The sequence below is a fragment of the Dama dama genome, chromosome 24, assembly GCF_033118175.1.
Source record: "Dama dama isolate Ldn47 chromosome 24, ASM3311817v1, whole genome shotgun sequence".
NCBI classification, from domain to species: domain Eukaryota; kingdom Metazoa; phylum Chordata; class Mammalia; order Artiodactyla; family Cervidae; genus Dama; species Dama dama.
This window is the reverse complement of record NC_083704.1, coordinates 63,013,178-63,034,984: the sequence shown is the minus strand read 5'-3', so window position 1 is coordinate 63,034,984 and position 21,807 is coordinate 63,013,178. Positions and strand designations below refer to the sequence as shown.

The window sequence follows — 21,807 nt, the reverse complement described above, 5'->3', positions numbered from 1 at the left end:
CACCATCTCATCCTAACATCACTAAAAGCGTCATCCCATTAAAGATACAAGTCTGCTCTAAGTTTGGTCGGCTACAGAGGCCCCAGTCTGTCCTAAATCAGGTATGGGTGAGATCTCGGTATGATCCAGCCTGGGGCATCACTCCTATCAGTAGCTTTGTGACTTGCTCCCCAAGATGAGTGGGAGAGGTATAGGGCCCCAGTAAAAAGACATAGGACACTGCCTGTCAGGATGGGAGACTGGAAGGAAGAGGCCTCACTGGTTTCAACCAGTCACAGGGCAAGTGTGTTAGGTTTCAGGGCCTGAAACCTCAAGCCTCAAGCCCACATCCTTTGGGCTTGAGCTGCCTCCCCAGGAGCCATCGGCTCCTCTCCATGAAGGGTAGCACCTGTGCATGGCTACACGTTGATCAGCCCACGTCCTGCCCCTAGAATTTTTGGGGGTTAACAGCCCTCTTTTGTACCCTCTGTCCCATGCCGTCCAAGCTGGCAGTGGTTCTGCTGGTGTGAAATATTCAACCTTGCGGGTCTCCTGTGTGTGTCATGGGAATTCACTCCATCTGACAAGAGGTTTCTCTGCACATCTCTCCTGGATGACCCATCTGTATTCCTGGCTTCTGCTGAGATGGTTGAAAGCGGGCATCAGCCTGGGAGAGCGCCCCCTAAGGCTCACAGTACTAAAGCAGCTAAGGGGAAAGGGCAAGGTACATCCACACTTCTCAGGGCACCACCTAAGTGGCACACATTCCTTCCATTCCATTCTCATGGGCCAGGGTTTCCTGGCAAGCCCACGCCTAGCTGTCAGGGAGGCGGACGATGGACTGTGGCAGGACAGCCTGAACTTTTTAAGAGAAAACTTGTCACGGTTCAGGCCCGAGCCCCTCGTGTCTGTCCCAAGCACTCGTAGGTCCTGTCTGAACCACAAACGTTGGCTGCGTCCCCCGATGGCCTGTGCTTCCCGGCTACAGCCGGAGCACCCAGCAAAGATTAGGCCCCGTGTCGCAGGAAGTCGCTTCCGCAAAGCACCATGCTGGCCGAAGCGGTCACCGGGGCCCTGCGGGAGGAGTCAACAGCTCCATCCCTAGCGGCGGCCTCTTCCCTGACTCCCTGGTCCTGGGCTAAGGCCCTTCTGATGCCCGCGACGTGCCCAGTACCCACCGACTGAGCTCCTGCAGTAACGGTCCTTTTCTCCCCCGGGCCTTACGTTTACTTTTAAAGGGTGATCTCAAGCCTGGGTCAAGCTCGAACAGACCCCGCAATTCCAGGAGAAAATCTCAGAAGCACAGACCCGAAATAAACGACTGAGAGGGGAGGGGGAACTGGCGAGGCGAGGCAACCTCCCGCCCCTGACGAGCACGCGGGCCGCGGGAGGGCCCCCCGTCCACTCAGAGGGCTGAGGACGAGAAATTTCCAACGGCGTGTCTCTGCTCCCAGGACCTGATGGGGTAGCACGGACGCGAACCTCCAGGAGCAGCCACGGCCCAAGCAGACTCACCGCGAGTTATCACGGGAAATCTCGCCGTTGTTATCGCGAGAGCAATACCAGCACCAGCACCACCCCACCTCCCCGGTCCTAGTCGAAGACGCTTCCGTTCCATTGCGCAAGCGCAGTTCTGCCACGCCCCTAATTTTCGTGCGCACACGTCTGTGCGACGTCCTGACGCCCAGGGAAGGCTGCCAACGGGAGCGCGCCTGCACTTCCTTCCCGTCCCCAGGTCAATTCTGAGTTTCGCTTCCGGTTTCTCACTTCCGGTTCCCGTAGTTATCCTTCCGACTGGGAAGCCGGTGGTTCCGGAAGGCTAAAACCTTCAGTTCCCGTCCGGATTGGCCGCTCCCGGGGCGGCAGAAGTCCGTAGGCTGGTGCCGCGCGGCCTGAGGGCGGCGCGCTCCCTCTCAGCATGGTGAGCGGGGCGGGGAGCGAGGGAGGAGAGTGGCGGGCCGGGGCCGGGGAGCCCGGGGGCTCGGGCGCCCGCGTTCGGGACATAGGGCCTTCCCGCCGCGTGAGGCCGGAGGAGGCGAGCGCAGCCCCCCGAGGGCAGGGTCCAGGGACGGGAGGATGCGCGGGTCCGTTGGTGACCGTGACGTTCTCACCAAGCGAAGCGCCGGTGGGAGGCGCGAGGCGCCGTAGCGAGTTATCGAAGGCGTCATGGAAGTCCGTCGGTTGATGAGAAACCAGGGTGCAGAAAGCAGCCTTCTCCGCTCTCCAGCCCTCGGAGAATATGCCCCTCGCCCCCCATTACTCCTTCACACTGGCCGCCTCAGCCCGCAGGCTCTCGTTTCCGAACTCTGACAAGCGTAGGGGTCTCCTCTCTCCATTCCCTAGCAGAGGAGAAGCTTTGGATGTTTCTGGCAAACTGTGGCCATCACACACACTCCTTTTTGTGGGTTTCCATAACCCTGGATTTCGTTGTTGTTCGCTTGCTCAGTCGTGTCCAACTCTTTGCACACCCGTGGACCGCAGCACTCCGGGCTACCCTGTCCTCCACTCTCTCCCTGAGTTTGCCCGAATTCATGTCCCTTGAAAGTGTTGGCCTCTCAGCCCTATCCTACCCTTTGTGTCCCTGCGGACTGTAGTCCGCCGTGGGATTCTCTAGGCAAGAATACCGCAGTGGGTAGCTATTCCCTTCTCCAGGGCATCTCCCCGACTCAGGGAAGGAACCTAGGTCTCCTGCATTGCAGGCAGATTCTCTACTGTCTGAGCTACAGGGAAGCTCTGAAAGATTGAGGGTAGGAGGAGAAGGGGCGACCGGGGATGAGATGGTTGGATGGCATCGCAGACTCAATGGGCATGAGTTAGAGCAAACTCTGAGATAGTGAAGGACAGGGAAGCCTGGCGTGCTGCAGTCGATGGAATCGCAGAGTCGCACACGACTGGGTGACCAAACAGCAGCAACAGATGTCCACTGCGTTGTAATCCTGTTTACCTGCCCTTGTCACATGACTCACTGTGCTGGGGACTGAAGTTCCTCTGACTTCCCTCAAAAGGAAGGACCATGGCCAGATCCGTAGTACCCAGCATGGTGTTTCACGAATTACATTAAATACTGAGAATCTATAGGCTTTAATGAAGTAGGTAGGACACAACCTCAGCCTTCAAGAAGATGGCTTCTTCTGGGAGAGCCTCTGTTTCCTTCCTTAGTAGATATCGTGTCCATTTATCTACCGAGCACTTAGCAAGCTTATTTCTGTGTCAGTTGGAAGAAAGAGTCAGAAAGACATAAGTGGAGCTCACTCTTGCTGAGCACCTGTAAACTGCATCACTGACGTCTTCACATATTTATCTGATTGCACCATCCTGACGCCTATGTGAGGTAAAAAGTGCGGTCCTTGCCTAGAGATGGGGAAGCCGAGCCTGAGAGAGAGTTTCTCAGGGATGCTAAGTGGGAGAGTGGAGAGTAACGCTCAGATCCTGGACTCAACAAGTACTCTGCTTACACTGCAACCCAGAAAACGTGTTCCCTGCCTGAAGCTGTGTTTCAGGGATAAGTGACTTGCCCTCAGTGCAACAATCTTTCCATAAAACTCACTTGTAAAAGCCAGTCTTTCCTTCCTCAAGTTCTACTGGCACAGAACAGACAGTTGTGATGCTGGGTGGAAAGTGCCTGGTAGGTATAGACCCAGACAAAGGGGAGCAGCCTAGCTGGGAAGAAGGGGTGACGGAAGAATTGTCTGGGATGATGATGACACAGGTGGATTCTGAAGGAGGAGTGGCCAGATCCAAGGGAGTGGTCACGGGGAGGAGTAGAGCTTAGGGAGAGCTGCTAAGTCAAGTCACAGGATTTGGACAAGTCAAGTCACAGGATTTGGACATCTTTTGATTTTTGTTGTCATTGCTGTGCCCATGCTTCTGACTGTGTCCTAGTGAAGCTTTTCTTCAAATAAAACCTTTTTCTAAAAAGTAAAAGAAAAAGCTCTTTTAAACATGGACATTTTTCTTCCCCTCTTTTCCTTTTAGGCCCGGAATGCAGAAAAGGCCATGTGAGTATCAAGTCCCTTTTGCCTGTAAATTTTATGCTGCTTAATTGCCACCTGGGAGCTTTTTTTCTGTTTGGTCTTTGGGTACCCGTTTCTTCCTCTCCCTGTGTTGAAGTAGTGTGCTTATATCTGCCCATGTAGTTATCTCCCCCGAAGTGTTTTCTCACTGCTCCCAGAACTTAACTGCGGCCGGCAGGGGGTGGGGGGGGAGGTGGCGGGGCTGTGAGAGTGGCGGCCCATCACATCAGTATCTTTAACACTGCAGCAGGTTGCTGAGTTTCCCACAGTCCTTAGCTGCCATGTGGGTAGAGGGGGTACGGGGGTGTTCACAAACACAAGTCCTCATGAGCCCTGCTCTTGGGAACATGGAAACCCATGATGTCTCTGGTTTCTTGACAGCAGTGTGTGTGTGTGTATATGAGTGAGGAGTGACAGCTAACGTGCTCATGAGCAGATTCACCCATCCAGGAACGTGGGTGATGAGAGACCTGTAAGTGGGATCTAACGGTCTTCTCTCTTCCCGGTAGGACGGCCTTAGCAAGATTTCGCCAGGCTCAGCTGGAAGAGGGGAAAGTAAAGGTTGGTTTAAACCTTCCTCGTGAGTTTTCCAGTAGGAAGGACGAGCGCCGGCAGGCTCCAGACTCCAGACCCTCCTCCTCTTGCTGGCGCTTCCCTGTGTCCTGAGGGTCTGTTCACCTGCAGCACGGGTGAAGCTCCCTGTCTCGGGGGCCGGGTGATGATCTGTCACCTCGGTGATGTGACGCTGGGGTCTCCCTGTCATGCCAGCCCGGGCTCATGCTCAGTACTAGAAAGTGGGGTGTGCTCTGGGAAGCAGCTCTAACCTGAGACCAGCGGATGACCTCCACTCATGGAGACTCAGCCAGGTTAGGGCTAATACATGCTGTTCTTTGAGTATTTTTGTTTTGTTTTTTAAAAGTATCCACTCACCCTGCACCTGCACCCATACATACACCTGTGTACACACAGACACACATTTGTTCTCAACACTGATCGCTGTCGTCGCTTACGGTAGCATGAATATGCCGTGCAGTGGGTACAGCCAGCTGCACTTTCCCTTTCTCTTTGACACTTGACCCTGAACAGCACAAGTTTGAACTCTGTGGATTCACTCATACACAGATGCTTTTCAACAATAACTACCATGGAGCTACATGGTTGTGGTCGGTTGAATCTGTGGCTGCAGAGGAACCACGGATCCTGGGGGCTGACACAGTTAGACTCGGATTAACCCCCGCATTGCTCATGGCCAGGTGCAGTGGATGTTTCCGTTGTGTGTTGGCTCCCGTCCCAGGTACGATGCAGTGAGCGTTTCTGCCTGTGCGGTTATTTCCTGAGGAGAGATTGCAGAGTGAGCCTTAAGGCTTGGCGAAGCCTGTCGGGAGCTGGAGCTGCAGGTGTCTGTAGACTGTTAGACACTTGAGGCTTCAGGCCTGAGTCAATTGTGACTGTTGCACGAAGCTTGTAATTTCGTACAAGATGGTGGCAACGTGTGTATTTTGCTTTTCCTTAGGAGCGAAGACCCTTCCTTGCCTCAGAATGTACTGAACTGCCTAAAGCCGAGAAGTGGAGACGACAGGTGCGGTTGGGCAAATTCGATCTTAGCAGAAATAGCGAGTCTCTGATTTTCATTGTCTGCATGACCCTTAAACCATGTTTCTAAGAATTTTTAATTAGATATTTCTTATGCTCTAAGACTTATTCAAAGTCATAAAAATGTATTACCTTTTTTTTTTTTTTTAATAGATCATTGGAGAGATCTCAAAAAAAGTGGCTCAGATTCAGAATGGTAAGCTAGCCCCTCTTTAAAGTGCTTGATTCTCACATCCACAGCTAGGCATGGGGACGTCAGCCCCTCTCAGTGGTCAGTAGAACCGAAAGGTAGAACTTGAGTAAGGACAGAGAAGAACTGAGACTACTGTCCATCGCACATGGAATATTCACCAAAATAGAGCGCATTTTGGATTGTAAAATAAATGCTAGCAAACAGAAAATAATTAAAATTTTACAAAGTATAATTCACTGATTAAAACACAGTTAATGTAGAAATCGGTAACAGATACCTGGAAACGTCCTAATTATTTAGAAATTAAACATACTTCTAAACAACCCATATACCTAAAGGAAGACCTCAAGAAAATCAGAAAATATTTTTAATCGAATGATAATGAAAATGTAATGTCAGAATTCAGGGTATGGAAACAGCAGTGCTTAGACTAAAATTTATAGCATTAAAGTAAAATAAAAAAAGAAAGGTCTCAAGTCAGTGATCCAAGCTTCTCCCCTAAGAAACCAAAAAGGAAGACGAGCAAATTAATTCCAAACTAAGCAGAAGGAAGGAAATAAACAGAAGATGAGTAGAGAAAATAGATCAAAAGTGGGTTCAGTAAAATCGATTAACTTCTAGTCCAGTTAGACTGATCAAGAGAAAAAGACACAGATTAGTAACAGCAGGAATGAAATTGGGAATGTCGCTACATTCTCACCATTGAAAGGACCAGGGAATATTAGACGCAAGCTTAGGGCTGTCACTCAGCAACTTGGATGAAACGGGCCGCTCCTTAGAAGACACACGGTCACAAAGGAGTGGTTCCTGACCGTTGGCGGCGTTCCTCCCTCCAACCCCACCCCCTGGACATTTCATGGTATCTGGAGGGGGCTTTATTTATTAGAGAAATTGAATTCATAGTTTAAAACTTCCCAGCAAAGAAGATTCCAGACCACTGGCCAGTTCAGATATTTAAGGAGTACAACTCTACAGTTTCTTCCGGAAGATCGAAGAAGGAACACTTCCCAGTTTGCTTTTTGTATATTTTAGTATGTGTTCCCTTGATCCTGAAATCAGAAAAAGACAGTACAAGAAAAGAAAAAAGCTACAGGCCAATATTCCTTACTGAATTTGGCCATAAAAATCTCAACAAAGGATTGCATGGTTGATTCAGCATTCAAAAATTGATTCACTGTGTCATCATTTTAAAGAAGAAAAACCATATCATCTCAGTAGATGCAGAAGTATTTGACAGAGTTTCTCATGCATTCATAAAAACTCAGGTAGCTAACTGGGAATAAACAGGAACTTTTTTCTTTCCCTGATGAAACAGTTCTACCAAAAAGCCTATAGTGAACATCATGCTTAATGCTGCAAGATTGGATGCTGTCCTCCCAAGATCGGGAACAAGGTGAAGAGATCCAGTCTCACCTGGTCCATTCAACATTGTACTGGAACTCCTGGCTAGTACTGTAAAGTGAGGAAAGGAAATAAAGACCCAAAGACTGGAAGGGAAGAAAAATGCTCTGTTCCGAGATGACCTAGTTTTCTGTGTAGTTTTCCCAAGGAATCCACAGAAGGATTTCCACAGTGAATAACTGGGTTTAGCCAGATGACAGACTAGAGAGTCCATACAAAGAAAGTAAGTCCGATTTCTGTGTACTAGCAGTAACGTTTGGAACTAGAGCATTTTTAAAAGTGTTATTTACAGAAGCATCAAAAGGCAAGAGATACTTAGATATAAATTTAGTAAGATACGCACATGGTCTGTATCGTGAAAACTATGAAGCAGTGATGCCAGGTAGTAAAGAACCAGTGAAATAGAGACCTAGTATTTGTGAAGGGGAAGACTCAACATCGGAAAGAGGTCAGTTCTTTTCCTTTTTAAAATCTATCACAGAAACCCAGCATGGTATTTCAGTTTATGTTGACGAACTGTAAAATTTATAACTTTGCCTTTCCGTGTGAAATTGTTTGTAGCCAAAAGAACTTTGAAGAACAAAATTGGAGTATCCATAATCCCTAATTTCAAGATTCAGTGTAAGGCGAAAGGCATCAGGATAACATGGTGGTGAGAGGCAGACAGACCGACCAGGGGAGCAGAGCAAGGGGTCCAGACATAGGGGCACAGGCGAGTGGTCCAGCGACCTGACGCGGGAACAGAAGCGATTCAGTGGGGGAAAGGAGGGCTTCTCCCTCTCAGTGGGCACAGGGCGCTTCCCTTGAGCACGTCAGGGATCCCTGACCGTCTTCCCGCCTCTGGTGGGAGGCCCCTGTCGCCAGTGACAGCGCCGCAGCAGACTCCTGTGCTGTCCCCTTAAATCCGCCCCGGGGGCTCCCTGGCAGAGGTGTCCCCGGGACCGGCAGCCTGCTTTCCCGGAAGGACAGAGCCGTCACAGGCCGCCCGCCCCGGGGCTGACGCTGCCTCCCTGCGTCCTGGCCGACACTGGACGCCGAGTGCCCCGCGGCTGGGCTGTGGCGTGTTGGAGCTGGTGTGAGTGGAGCCGCAGGGCAGCTTCAGTCTGTGTCTCTGGCTGCTGAGGAGGGAGGTTTTCCCAGAGCTTTTCTGCTGCTGCTGGAGCTCTGTTCACGGTCGCCACCCTCCCGTGATTTCGGTGCGGATGGTTTTTCTCGTGAGCTGAAGTAGTGTTTCTGCGTTGCCCACCTCTGTCGGTGTTGACACTCACTCTTACGGGTATGACGTGAAGCGGTATCTTCAGGAAATGATACGACATTACTGTTTTCTTAGCTGGCTTAGGTGAATTCCGGATTCGCGACCTGAATGATGAAATTAACAAGCTGCTGCGAGAGAAAGGACACTGGGAGGTCCGGATCAAGGAGCTGGGCGGTCCTGACTACGGGGTAAGTAAGCAGCGGCCCAGGGTCAGCTCAGGAGCTTTGTGCAGGCAGCGTGGGTCTGTCTCACTGCAGCCCCCGCAGGCCGGCCATAGACGAGGCCCTAGAGAAAGGAAAGGAGCCTTGAAAGGGCCTGGGGTGTGCACGGGAACCGTGAAAGCGCAGGGCCAGTGGGGTAGAAGGTCCCCGCGCGGGCTCCTGAGTGTGCACCGGCCAGGCGTCCAGTGAGCCGCTCGGTCTCCCCGGGCCCCTGGTGGAGACGACCTTGGCACCGCACGTGCGTCTCTGAGCCTCCTGAGGACTGGGACAGCCCTTCCACCGCGGCTTCTGTGCTCGAGGGGGCCTGGAGACAGGCTGCTCTGTGCTTCCTTTGGATTATTTTATTCCCTCTGGATTCCTTAAGGCAGTATTTTAGAACGGTAACTTTCAGGCTTTTAGGACTGTGACCGGCTGTATAAAACACACGCAGTCACTGTGTCACAACGCAGTACCCACGAAGATGTGCTGAAAAGATACCTGGTGTATCAAACTGCATTGTTGCTGCAGTTTGATATTTCCTACTCTGTTCTATTTTGATTTTTAAAAAGTTGGTAATTGTGACCCATGTAGTGGAGTTCATGACCCAGACCTGCCCCATTTGCCCAGGTCTTTGAACCAATTGTATCTGGTCTGGTCAGTGGCCTGTCTTGTAGTTATGTAAGAAACATGGGCAGTGTTTCTGTGTGTTAGTCTGGCCCCCTCTTAACACAGAGCCAAAATTCTCGGGTCAGTGCCTGGCCTAAACCGAGGCATTTATCTTCACATTCCTTGAGCACGTGTGCTGGGAACATTGCCTCCGCATCCTCGTTATTTCTGTGACACTGGTTTTGCTCCCTGTCGGATGGCGGGAGTGCCCCTTGTTACCCATCCTGGAAGGGTTGCAAAAGCGCCCAAAGTCAGTAGTGATGTTTCTGTCTATTTCCTTCTGGAGTTTTTTAATGTTAAAGAAATTGATATTTATTTCCTGGGTGTAATAGTAACACACTTAGGGGCGTTCACCTTTGGTTCGGTCATCTGGCTGTTTCACCGTGTTCCATGCTTCATGGCCTCTCCCCTGCAGTACAGAGCCTCGTCCAGACTCACATCCTGTGGCCTGCAGGTGTTACCATCATCGCTTTTAATGGAGAGAATTCCATCTTCTGGATATTTCATTTGTCCTCTTCTACTAGTTGTCATGTAGATTTTTTGCAACTTTTTAAAGCTTTTTTTTCTTCACTTAACATTGTGTTACAAGCGGTTTCTAAGCCAGTATAAGTTGTCCTACGAACTGTCATTTGTCAGCTATAGAATATGTTCCACTCGTGAACATGCTATAATTTACTTAAATCATCCATTTAGGTTGATTTTTAAAAGGATTAAAGAAAGTACTGAAGTGTATTTCTGTGTCCATTAATGTTTGCTACTTTTAGCATCCCTGTCTTCAACTATGTCTGGAAACATGGAAATAGTGGGTTTACGGATCAGATCCATTTTCTCTTCTTCCTTCCCCCTAAGAAAGTTGGCCCTAAAATGCTGGACCACGAAGGGAAGGAAGTCCCAGGAAATCGAGGTTACAAGTACTTCGGAGCAGCAAAAGACCTGCCTGGCGTCAGAGAGCTGTTTGAGAAAGAGCGTGAGTAGCCAGTGTTTGCGAGGGCGTCAGCCTAGGTCGTGGTTCTGGTTGTAAGCGGCCCCCGCTGCGCGGCAGCCCCGTGTCGTCGGCGGGTCACCGCTCCCAGGTGTGAATGGGAACCTCCCAGGCGTGTTGGGCCTTGGAGGGGCAAGCTCGGGGCACACCTTGGGCGGGAGCGGGAACCAGAGCTGCGGGGCGCCGGGTTGCAGGCCCCGCACAGACTTGTCTCTGAGTGAACACACAGACGCTGTGAACGCAGAGTCTCCCAGTTGGCGTTTGTCGGGGCAGCTCTGAGGTCCATCGCTCACGTTCATGTTTCAGTTACTTGTTGGGCTGAAAAACCTCTTAACTGAAGGACAGAAGACACCTCGGGCCCACCCCGCTGTGCACCAGTGGAGACGCGCGGTTCCGAGCCGGACACCTGGCTCTGGGCACCTCCAGAATGCCACCGGTCTGGAGTTTGCCTGCATCTTAATTTTCACTTTTCGAAACGCAGTCCAAGCATTACATAGGAAAGTGTGGAAAGCAGAGAAGGGCGAGACCAGGATTCCTCCCCCTGCTGACGTTCTGCTGACCCCTTCCGATTCCGCCTTCATGAAACCCCACTTGTTCTCTTTTTTGGCCTCCCTGGGAGGCTTTTGGGATCTCAGTTCCCTTACCAGGAATTGAACCCGGGCCCTGTCAGTGATAGCCTGGAATCCTAACCACTGGACCAGCAGGGAACTCCCAAGCCCTGCTTCTTCTTAAATTCATTATGTGTGCAAACTAGTTTTGCATGTGTCATTGACATTGCTTAAAATAATTCATAATGTAAATATCATATCATTTGTTATGAAAGCAATAAAATTCTATTATAGACATGTAAAATACAGAAAATCAGAAAAAACACCCGCATTTTCACATCCTACAGTTGATGGTTGTTGACATGTTGGGGTGTATTCCCTTTCTGATTTTTAAGGCTCCTAAAGTGAGGTGGTGCTATGTTTGTGTTTTTGTTTTTGCATTTACTTTGACTTTAGATTTATTCTTATGTTTTCCAGGCATCAATTTTTTTCTTTTTTAAGAAGAAAGTGCCCAAGTTAGTCTTCAGGGTGTAATTTAAATGCCAGCACAGCCCCCTCTCCCGCCGTCCCGGTGCTCTGCGAGGGCTGCCCCGTCGCCATTACTGTCTGTCTGGAGTGCTCCCTTCCAGGCCTCCCCTGCTCTTCGCTGCCTGTCTCATCAACTGAGTCACGTCCAGCCCGGCTCCCTTGAGGCAGAGAAGCCCGTTTCCTGGCTCCTGTGACTGACGCGTTTGTCCTCAGGCATGGCTGGTCCCAGAGCCCTTGCCCCTGCTGCCGTTGTGGCTTCCGTCCTGCGAGCGCTTCTCTGTCTCCTTTGGGGTGGCGGGCTGTCCGTTATCCACTTAGAGCTTGTCCTCTCTCAGCGACAGTTTACCACCATCCCGCACCCCAAAGACGCTTCAAGCATGGGCCCCAGGGCGAGCCCCGGCGGCATTGGTTGGATCCCAGCTCCCTCCTGCGGCCGGAGTGCACGCAGAGCTCCGAGCCCGTCCTGGGCGCGGCCCTCGGAGCGCAGGGCTGGGCAGGGTCGCTGGCACTTGCATGGCCGATGGAAGGGGGCTTCCCCGTACCTTCGCCCGTCGTGTGTGGGCCGTCCGTGTGCCCCCCAGTTCTCTTTACAAAGACGAGCGACGCGAAGGATGAGAGTCTCAGGGGTGGCCCATGCTGGCTGTGACCACCCCTCCTGTGTAGACTTTTAGTTACTTCCGCATCTTCACAACTATAACATCGTTGCTGTTACTTGAAACAGTATGTTACTTCTATTTTTTGTTTCCCTGATTACTGATGAAATTGACAGTTGGATTCAGTTACTACTAATCATTGAAACTTTCATACCTACGGGTTTCTTCTCCTTCAGTTAATCAGCTTTTATTCTTCAGCCAGTCAGCTGGACTTTCATTTCCCTTTTGATTTTCCAGAATTACTACATATTCTGAACAGTAATACTTAGTCTGAATGTATTTTCTTCAGGAATTTCTCATGGATCTTTTTTGCTTGTAGTTTCTTTTGTCTTCATTAGCCATTATGGCATTTCCTGTGAAAACACCCCGTGAAGCCGTGGTCGGGGGGTCACAGGACACCCTCCCCCTGCCGGGGCAGTTCATAGTCCTCGGTGGGGGGGGGTCCAAGTTTTCACTGTTGTATAAACAACGCCGTGTCGCTCATCTCCATAAAGCTTTGCTAGCGTTTGTTTTTGGTTTTTAAGTTACGATAGATTCCTTCTAAGCGCTGGTTTAAAAGGGGTGTCGTGTGTGGCCCCGTTCCTAGTGGGGCGGAGTGCCTGTCTCCTGGCGTTTTCAGGAACACGCATGCTCTGTTCCTGCGTAGCGCTGTGTGGGGTGGAGGCGTGAGTGTGACTGAGGGGAACCCGGCTAAGCTGATGAATTCTTTCTTCCAGCACTTCCTCCTCCACGAAAGACACGCGCCGAGCTCATGAAGGCAATCGACTTTGAGTACTACGGGTACCTCGATGAGGACGACGGCGTCATTGTGCCCTTGGAGCAGGAGTATGAGAAGAAGTGTAGGTGTGCGGGCATCGCTGCGTGACTGCTGGCGGCTGGTTTCTGCTCTCGCCTTTGAAAAAGGAGGTTTTATTTTTCTGAGGAATTTATTTTCTATTAGGACTTTGGAAAGAATTGAAGTATAGTTGATGTACAACATTATATACAGGTGCTCCGTATGATGATTCACAATTTTTAAAGGTATATTCCACTAGCAAGTTATTGGAAGAATATTTTCTATATTCCCTGTGTTGCACAATATATCCCGTTGTATTCTTTAGATTCCACAAGTAAGTGATAGCTTTCAGTGTCTGTCTTTCTCTGGCTTGCGTCACTTAGTACGATAATCTCTAGGCCCGTCCTCGTTGCTGCGAGTGGCACAGCGTCATTCCTTGTTGAGCAGGGTTCCCTGATGCGTCTATCTTCATTCATCTGTTGGTGGACCCTTCTGTTGCTTCCACACCTTGGCTGTTGTAAATGGTGCTGCTCGGGACGTTGGGATGCTGTATCTTTTCTAATTAGTACCTCTGTTTATTTCGTGTGTGAACTCAGGAATGGAATTGCTGGATCATGTGTTAGTCCTGATTTTGTTTTTTTGAGGAACCTCAGGGTGTTGAACCAGGGATGATCTGGGCGTGTCCCCCTGCCAGCCTCCCTGGAGCTCCCGTGGGACCCTGCCCTTCCGTCTGATGCCTGCCTGCTGGGGCCGGAGCAGGGTCACCCTTTGCAGGGGGGCAGGCGTTGGTCACCTTTGCCCCGCGTGGCATGTAGCTTTCTCGGAGGCCAGAGTGACTGACGCCTGCTGTCCCTCGTCTGCAGACAGAGCCGAACTAGTGGAGAAGTGGAAAGCGGAGCGAGAGGCCCGCCTGGCCAGAGGAGAGAAGGAGGAGGAGGAGGAGGAGGAGGAGGTGAACATCTACGCCGTGGCTGAGGAGGAGGTACGGGCGGCCACCGCTGCGCCGTGGGGGGCGGTGGGGGAGGGCGCCCAGGCCGGGGTCGGGGTCAAGGTCTGGTCTGCCCCGGACGGAGGGTGAAGGTCCCCTCGGGGTCCCAGTGAGGACCGCTGAGGGCACTCGGGGGCCTGCGCTCCACGTCGGGGTGGCTTACCTGCGCTTCAGAGCTGGGCCCTCTGGACCTGCTGGGCCTGGATTTGTAGGCACCTTTGAAGCCCCTGACCTCACTGAGCTTCAGCGGCGGAGCCGGTAACGCGTCTGTGGGTCCTAACCCCCCACGCCCACCTTACCGTGGGAAACCGGAGCAGAGGCTCCCTCGGGAGTCCCCGGGGGGGTGGAGCTGCGGCCCCGCAGGCAGAGCCCCCTGCTCCCAGCTCCCCCGTCGGGCCGGCCCAGGGTGAAGTGGATTTCTGGACTGGGCCGAGGGAGGGCGGTCAGCCAGGCCGGGGCGACGGGTGAGTCCCCGCGAGATGCCGCGTGGCATGCCCGCACAGCAGCGGCAAGGACGGGGCTCAGAGGAGCTTGGCGACTCGGGCACGGTTGCACGGGATCCGGCAGAGCTGCGGGGCGTTCCCTCGGGCAGGCGTTTGAAGCAGGATGGCAGCGTGCCCTGCCAGGATTTCTCTGGGTGCAAACGACCCGTTCACTTTTTCAAGGGACGTTGGCTTACTTGGTGGCCAGTAATGAGTGAGTGAGGCCCACTCGAGGGGCCTCGCAGCGACACGCTCCGTCGGTAGCTCAAGATCCCAGGGCCAGCCAGGTCAGCAGGCCCTGTAGGAAAACGGCAGGTGTGACAGGAACTCTGGGGAGTGACACGGGGCGGGCGGGGCCGTGAGCGCTTGCTGGGGAGGTGGCCCTCCAGTGGAGCTCAGAAGCCGGGGCAGCGGCAGGGGACAGCGCGTCCGGACGGCCCGGGGGAGCGTCGGGCGGAGGACCGGCTGCGGCTAGAGCCCAGAGCGGCTCGGCGTGAGCAGGGACTGCGGGAGGCGAGCTGGGGCCAGCAGGGGCCCCGACCCCCGGGGACTGCCCGCTGTGACCGGTGTGTGCGGGGCTGCGTCTGCCATCACTGGTGTGGATCCCGGGGCCACAGCGGCCTTTCTTGTTTGCGTCCACCCACTGGTGGGGTGGGGGTGGATGGGACAGTCCGGCCCTGAGACTGGTGGCCAGCGGACCCAGCTCTGCATGGGCCTCCTCTGCCCTCGGGCCCCCAGGGCCGTTCCTTAGTCGTGAGTGAGCGCTGCTGACTCAGGCAGCTTCTGAGTGATGCTTCTGTGCATGTGGTCTGTTTTTACGAGTTTAGTTTTAAAAATAGATAATATATTCGGGGCTTCCCTGGTGACTCAGATGGTAAAGAATCTACCTGCAAGTTGGATCCCTGGGTCAGGAAGATCCCCTGGAGAAGGAAATGGCAACCCACTCCAGTATTCTGGCCTGGAGAATCCCACAGACAGAGGAGCCTGGAGGGCTACAGTCCACGGGGTCACAAAGATAATATGTTCACATGACTCACAACCCGAGAAACACATAAAGGTTTCACACAGCTCCCCGTTCGCAGCCTCGGCCTCCGGGCCCGGCTCTCGCTGAGGTTGCCGGCCTCTGTGCTGCTTTTCCTCCTCGGGCGGGAGGCCGCACGGCCCACGGTGCTGTGTTTGCTCTTGCACTTGGCGCTGCTGAGGAGAGCGCGTCCCGGGCCTGTTTCCCCTGTTACACGGCTGCCGGCGGGGGCCTCTCGCAGTCCCCTCCGCACAGCCTCTGGTTGCCGCCTCTTGCAGTCTGATGAGGAGGGCGGCCCGGAGAACGGCGGGGAGGACGGGCAGCAGAAGTTCATCGCGCACGTGCCGGTGCCGTCGCAGCAGGAGGTAGGACGCCGGGCCGCCACGTGCTTTTCTGGGTTTTTCCCGTCCCTGCGGGCAGCTCTGACTTGGGGAGGAGGGGGCCGGGGCCGTGGACGCAGGGCCGGCCGCTGCCCCAGCCCACCCCTGCCGCCCGCAGATCGAGGAGGCGCTGGTGCGCAGAAAGAAGATGGAGCTGCTGCAGAAGTACGCCAGCGAGACGCTGCAGGCCCAGAGCGAGGAGGCCCGGCGGCTCCTGGGCTGCTAGGCGCCCTGCCGCGGCCTCCCCGCCCTGCTCACTCACACCTGCGCCCCCGAGGGCCGCTGGCTGGACCCCTTGGCGTCGCCCCGGCCACGTGCAGCTGACATGAGAGCCCGCGCACGCGTGTCCTGAGCATGTAGGACAGGCTGCTCCCGCGGCCTGCGAGTGTCAGTGGCCGCCCCCCTGTTGGTAGTGGGGGTGGCCAGCCGGGGATGCCCCTGAGAGCACAGATGTCTGTGACGCCTCCTGCGCGCTGGGAAGATGCCCCCGCCACCCTCGGGCCACCCTGCCACCCGTCTCGCCCCCAGCCGGCAGGAGGGCGCGTTTGCTGCTTCCGTCTGGGAGTGGTTTTGCACAGAGCTATTTTTATTAAAGACTTTTGTACGAAAGGCAGCCTCGGGTTTCGGGCTTTCTGTGTGAGTCCTCGTCCACGGTAGGAGCTGAGGGGGCTCGCCGGGTGGGGACCATGTGGGGGGCTGGGCACGTCTGGGTGTTGAGGGTGCGGGGCGTCCGGCCCAGCCCGAGCCTACGGCCCTGGGTCAGCGCTGAGGTGGGGCCCACGTTTCCGGCCCGTGGGAGCGCCGAGGGTGCCCCAGGGTGGTCCAGATCTGTCGATCCCGCCTAGTCTCTCCTTCCCAGTGGGGAGAACCCACCACAAGGGCCCCAGCTTGCGGCAGGTGAACCTGGGGGGGGTCCCCACCCTCAGGAGGGGTCCTGGGCATGTCGGCAGAGCCCTGTGGGCCTCGTGAAGCAGGCTGTGCCAGCCTGAGTGAGGGGCGGCCTTCAGCCTGGGACCTGCCTGACAGAAGTTCTGAGCCGGGGACGGGGGACGGAGGGCGTTGGGCGGGTGGGCAGCGACCATAGGGAGACTGCCCAGGGCTTCAGGGCTGTGAGGAGGTGGGGAGGGACCGCCCTGGGAGCCCCTCAGCCGAGCCCCTGGACAGGTGTGTGCGGAGAGCTGGGAGGGGTCGAGGCCGGAGGGCTGGGGGCCGGGGGATGTACAAGGCCAGACCTGGCCCCGGGGACCCAGCTCCCACCCGGGCCTGGCCCGGACGGGGCTCAGAAGCGAACGCGGGGTGCTTGGAACAGGCCTTTCTGGGCCCGGGGTTCCGCGTCCCCATCTGAAAGGCTGGACTGGACCTGCTGCCTGTGCGTTCACCCCACGACGGGCAGCCCCACGGGGCAGGCAGAGGGGCAGCAAGCCCCAAGACCGCCTGGCCTGGGTCCCAGCCAGGCGGCAGGTGGGGCCCAGCACAGATGGCCCAGCGAGGGGTTTCCCTCCCCACCCCTGGATGCCCAGGGCCTCGCAGTGGCTCCCAGGACGGGTGCAGACAGCGTGGGCACCAGCGTCCCTGGTGAGAGCACCGGGCCCTGATGTGGATGCGGCTTGCCGAGGACCCACAGGCATCCCCGGTGGAGACGGGCCCAGCCCAGGTTTCTTCCTGCCCCGCGGGCCCTGGCGCTTTTGTCCGGGAGCACTCCGCAGGGGTCCCCCCAGGCCTGGACCTTCGGGGCGTGGTCACTGTGGTCACGGAAGCTCATGCCCAGAGGCAGCAGAACCCGTCCCAGGAAACGTTGGTTGATGAAATCTCTCTTGTGGCTCAGACAAGCTTTGGCTCTGCCCGCAATTTCCAAAACAGATGTGTCCACCTTGCTCTCCGCTCTCCCCTCCTCCCCACGCCCGCCCCAGCCACCCGCCCAGTGCCCTCCCCCCCGAGCCGCTGCCCCCGACACCGTGGGCCAGCCTGCAGTGAGCAGGCACTGGGGTCAGCCTTGTTTGCCCGAGAAGGCCGCACCCCATTTCTGCCGGCATCAGCGTCTCGCTGCTTCCTCCTAGAGCCCTGCAAGAGGACGGTGGGGATGCCCCTCACTCTCTTCGAAGCTCTGACAGCAGCATCCACCTGGGGCTTGGGCGGTGTCAGGGCCCCCAAAGAGCAGATGGTCCACAGCGGGGGTCACAGCTGCCCCACCCACTGCCTCACCATCTGGTTCCCTCCCTCACAAATAGAGCAGCCTGTGGAGGGAAGGTCCCCTGAGGGCTGCCTGGCTCTTCTCTGCACCAAGCCTGGGCTTCCGTCCTGGAAGGATGAACTATTCCCCCCGCCCCCGGTCCCCCTGTGGGGCCAGACAGCCGTGAGGGGCCTCAGGGCAGGGGAGCAGGGCAGGGGGAGAGGTGCGTGGGGGTCCCCAGCGTCTAGCTTGTCCTGGCATCTGTCTGGCAGGCCCGCTAGGCGGGGACTGGGGGCGGTGAGAAGCTGCGAGGGGAGGAAGCCAGGGCGGTTCTCCCCGGGGGGCACAGCCTGGGGTGGGGCCGCAGCGGCTGTCCTGAAGTTGCCCTGGCCACCAGGGGCTGCCCTGAGGGGCCCTCCCAGCCCTCAGCCAGCACCAGCCCAGGGCTCCTCGGTCAGCAGCTGCTGCTGCTGCAGCATATTATTGCGTTCTTGCAGCTCTTATTTTCTGGTGTTCTGCAGCAGGCACGCTTCGGCATTAGGAGGACGGTGTCATGGCTGGTGTCGGGTCTTCGTGGTGTTTTTCCACCTTTATTTCTGATCCGGGGCACATTTTCAACCCTAGCCTGGTCTCTGCCCATGAAAGAAAACTCGGATGGTGTTGTTCGAGGCTGTATATTTTAACAGCGGTGACTGTAAACGGGAAAAGGTGGGAAAAGAAGGGAGGAAGGAAGGGGAGAAAGGCTGCCTCTCCTCTTGGCGGAGTTCTGAACCCGGGGACGCGGGGGTCACAACAGATGCTTCCGTCTGCCGGCGAGCCTGGCGCCCCCGTGTGGCAGGGCACACACAGTGCCGGTTCATCCCGCCAACCCTCCGCTCGCTTGTAAGAATATTAAATTCTTTTCGGCTCTGCGGGTCTTCGTTGCTGCCGCGGCTTGTCTGCAGTCGCGGTGCACGAGCTTCTCATCGCGGTGGGGAGCAGAGGCTGTGCGGTTGAGGCACGTGTGCTGAGTGGCTGTGGAGCACACGCCTAGTTGCTCCACAGCACGTGGGATCTTCCTGGACCAGGGATCAAACCCGTGTCTCCTGCATTGACAGGCAGACTCTTTACCGCTGAGCCACCATGGAAGCCCAAGAATGTTAAATTCCTGACACATTTTTAAAAAATACATTTTTATTGATTGATTTGCTGCATTGAGTCTTAGCTGCGTCACGTGAGGGCTTTCATTACTGTACATGGGCCCTCTAGCATGGCGCAGTAGTTGGAGCAGGCAGACTTAGTTGCTCCGTGGCATGTGGAATCTTAGTTCCTGGACCAGCCTCCCCTGCATTGCAAGATGGATTCTTAACTACTGAACCACCAGCGAAGTCTCTCGACACATTGTGAAAAATTTGGGGGATGTGCGTTACTTATCTAAGATTTGGGGCATTAGGTGAGATCAAGATTTTTGCATTACTGCAGTTCAAAGGAGTATAATTCAGATAAAATGCCACTCAGGAATTTGCCTCCAAAGAGAGGAAATGCAGGCATTTTTTTTAACAACATGACTGAGATACACTTGACAGACCTTAAAAAACCTATTGCTAGCGTACAACTGAATGATTTTAATAAACCTGGGTCATGCAGCCCTCTCGACAGTCCAGTTTTACAACCGCCTCATCACACCACAAATGCAAATGGTGGCTGGGTTTTCTGGCAAAATCCATACCCTGGTCAGCGTTCCTCCCCCTGCAAACCAGTTCCAGGAAAGGCCAGTTCAGCTAGCCAGCCGCGTGTCCAGGGCACCCACAGCTGTCCAGCTTCCTTCCTTCCTCTCCCCCTGCCTCCAGTGGCAGGACCTTGGCCTGGCCTGTCTCCTGGACACACCTTTCCCTCTCCTCTCTCCACCTGGTGCTGTGGGAGGCCACTCAGCTGAAGGCAGATGTTGCTTTCTGGGGCCCGGGGCTGTGAGTGTCCCAGAGCTAGCCGGAGCTAGCCCAGTGCGTGGAAGCCTTCTGTCCCAGGCCCTTCAGTCTGCTTCTGCCCTGGGTAGAGGCTGTGTCCTGTGGCCCCAACCTGATGCACCAGAGCCGGGCCCCCAGACCTGCTCTCCCTGGCACCTGGGGGGCCTGCCTGGTGCCGCTGGGCGTCTCCCATGGGACTGGAGCGTGTAGCTCTTGCCCCTCCTCTGTGGGCCTGCCTCGTCTCCTGGCCTGGGCCCTTTTACCAGCTCAGCCAGTGAAGGTGGTCCGGGCGTCCTGGTGGACTTCCTCTCTGTGGTCTCCGTAAGCTACAGGAAGTCCCTCTTCCTTTGTCTGCTGGGGAGGGCATGGATGTTTCTCTGCCTTCTTCACTTAAATATTCCAAAGTCTTAGAAGCATACCTGACCCATAACAGGCATTAACCAAAATGTAAAATTCCATGGATTTGGAGTTCTGTAGGAGGCCCTGACAAAGGCCAGGAGTGTTCTCAGTTCCTTTCCATCCGGATGACTGTGGAGACTCTGGGGGAATGGGTCCCACTTGATCTAGGAGCCCCATGGACAGCAAAGACATCCAACCAGTCAATCCTAAAGGAAATCAGTCCTGGGTGTTCATTGGAAGGACTGATGCTGAAGCTGAAGCTCCAATACTTTGGCCATCTGATGCAAAGAACTGACTCATTGGAAAAGACCCTGATGCTGGGAAAGATTGAAGGCAGGAGGAGAAGGGGACAGGGATGAGATGGGTGGATGGCATCACCGACTCAATGGACATGAGTTTGAGCAAACTCTGGGAGATAGTGAAGGACAGGGAGGCCTGGTATGTTGCAGTCCATGGGGTTGCAGAGTCAGAAACGACTGGGCAACTAACAACAAAGCCCCTTATAGACAATTGGGTCTCATTTCTCTGAAGAGCCCTGTTGGACCAGACCATCTGAGGAGCTGGTCCGCCCTTCCACAGAACTCCCCACAACCCTCCCTCGTTCCTCAGCTCAGGTAAGTCTTATCAGGTGGGTCAGTTCCCTCAACTGGACTCAAGTTCCCAACTGAGCCAGCCCATTTGGGCAGCTGCTTCCACCACTGTAAAGCATCTGCCTACAATGTGGGAGACCCGAGTTCAATCCCTGGGTCGGGAAGCTCTCCTGGAGAAGGAAACAGCAACCCACTCCAGTATTCTTGCCTGGAAAATCCCACGGACGGAGGAGCCTGGTGGGCTACAGTCCACTGGGTCGCAAAGAGTCGGACACGACTGAGCAACTTTCACTTTTCACTTTCCACCACTGCTACGCAGCCTTTTGCGCTGGGATCACCCAGCCCTTTGGCTCCCCCAAAACTAGCCCCCACCAAACAGGCCTCCCCAATCCCACTGTCCCAGCTTTCTGGGGCTCACCTTGAGCACATGTTCCCACAAGTTCTCCTCTCAGTTCTGTAGCCAGCTTGGATTTGGGGCCCTTTTCTCTCTCCCTCCTCGCAGCGTGTCGCAGGCCTCTCCCTTTTCCAATACAGGGAAATGCACTGTCGGCCGCCCTGCTGTGAGCCCCGCAGTGACACTGCCGAGCGCGTCCACGCTAGATCCATTCTGGAGGAGGCCATTCTGGGCCCAGGGGCTGAATCAACAGTCCCGGAGACCCTCCCCTGCCCTCGAAGCCGCTCCAGACTGAGTTTGGGACGGCCCAGGTAGGAGATCCCTGGGCGTCAATAGGCGGTGGGGGTGCGGCGGGTGTGGGGGCGCTGTGGGCGGGCTTAGGGGCGGGGCCGGGTGCTGACCTACCGAGGGCTGCTCTCAGGGACTGGGCGGGGCCGAGGACAGTGCTGGGGGCGGGGCCCGGCCGGGGCGGGCCTGAGGTTGGATTCTGATTGGGTCCAGCCTGGGGGCGGGGCCTCGATGGGCGGGGCCGAGGGGGTCGCGCAGGGGGCGGGGCCCGGCCGGGGGCGGGGCCCGGCGCGGGCCGCAGGGCCGGACTGGCCTGGCGCGGCGCGGAGGGCCGGACCCGGCGCGTCCCGGGCGGAGTCGCGGCCC

At 55.4% G+C, this 21,807-nt stretch overlaps 1 protein-coding gene across 1 annotated transcript; it reads left to right on the top strand.

Annotated features, from left to right (window-relative positions):
- The first annotated feature begins 1,742 nt into the window (after positions 1-1,742).
- On the top strand, positions 1,743-16,270 carry ISY1 (ISY1 splicing factor homolog). Its single transcript, XM_061128985.1, has 11 exons — positions 1,743-1,900; positions 3,955-3,977; positions 4,502-4,553; positions 5,506-5,571; positions 5,739-5,781; positions 8,510-8,622; positions 10,150-10,267; positions 12,728-12,850; positions 13,650-13,768; positions 15,556-15,642; positions 15,776-16,270. The coding sequence occupies exons 1-11, from the start codon at positions 1,898-1,900 to the stop codon at positions 15,881-15,883; spliced, it is 855 nt and encodes a 284-aa protein (XP_060984968.1). The 5' UTR covers positions 1,743-1,897; the 3' UTR covers positions 15,884-16,270.
- The last annotated feature ends 5,537 nt before the right edge of the window (positions 16,271-21,807 follow it).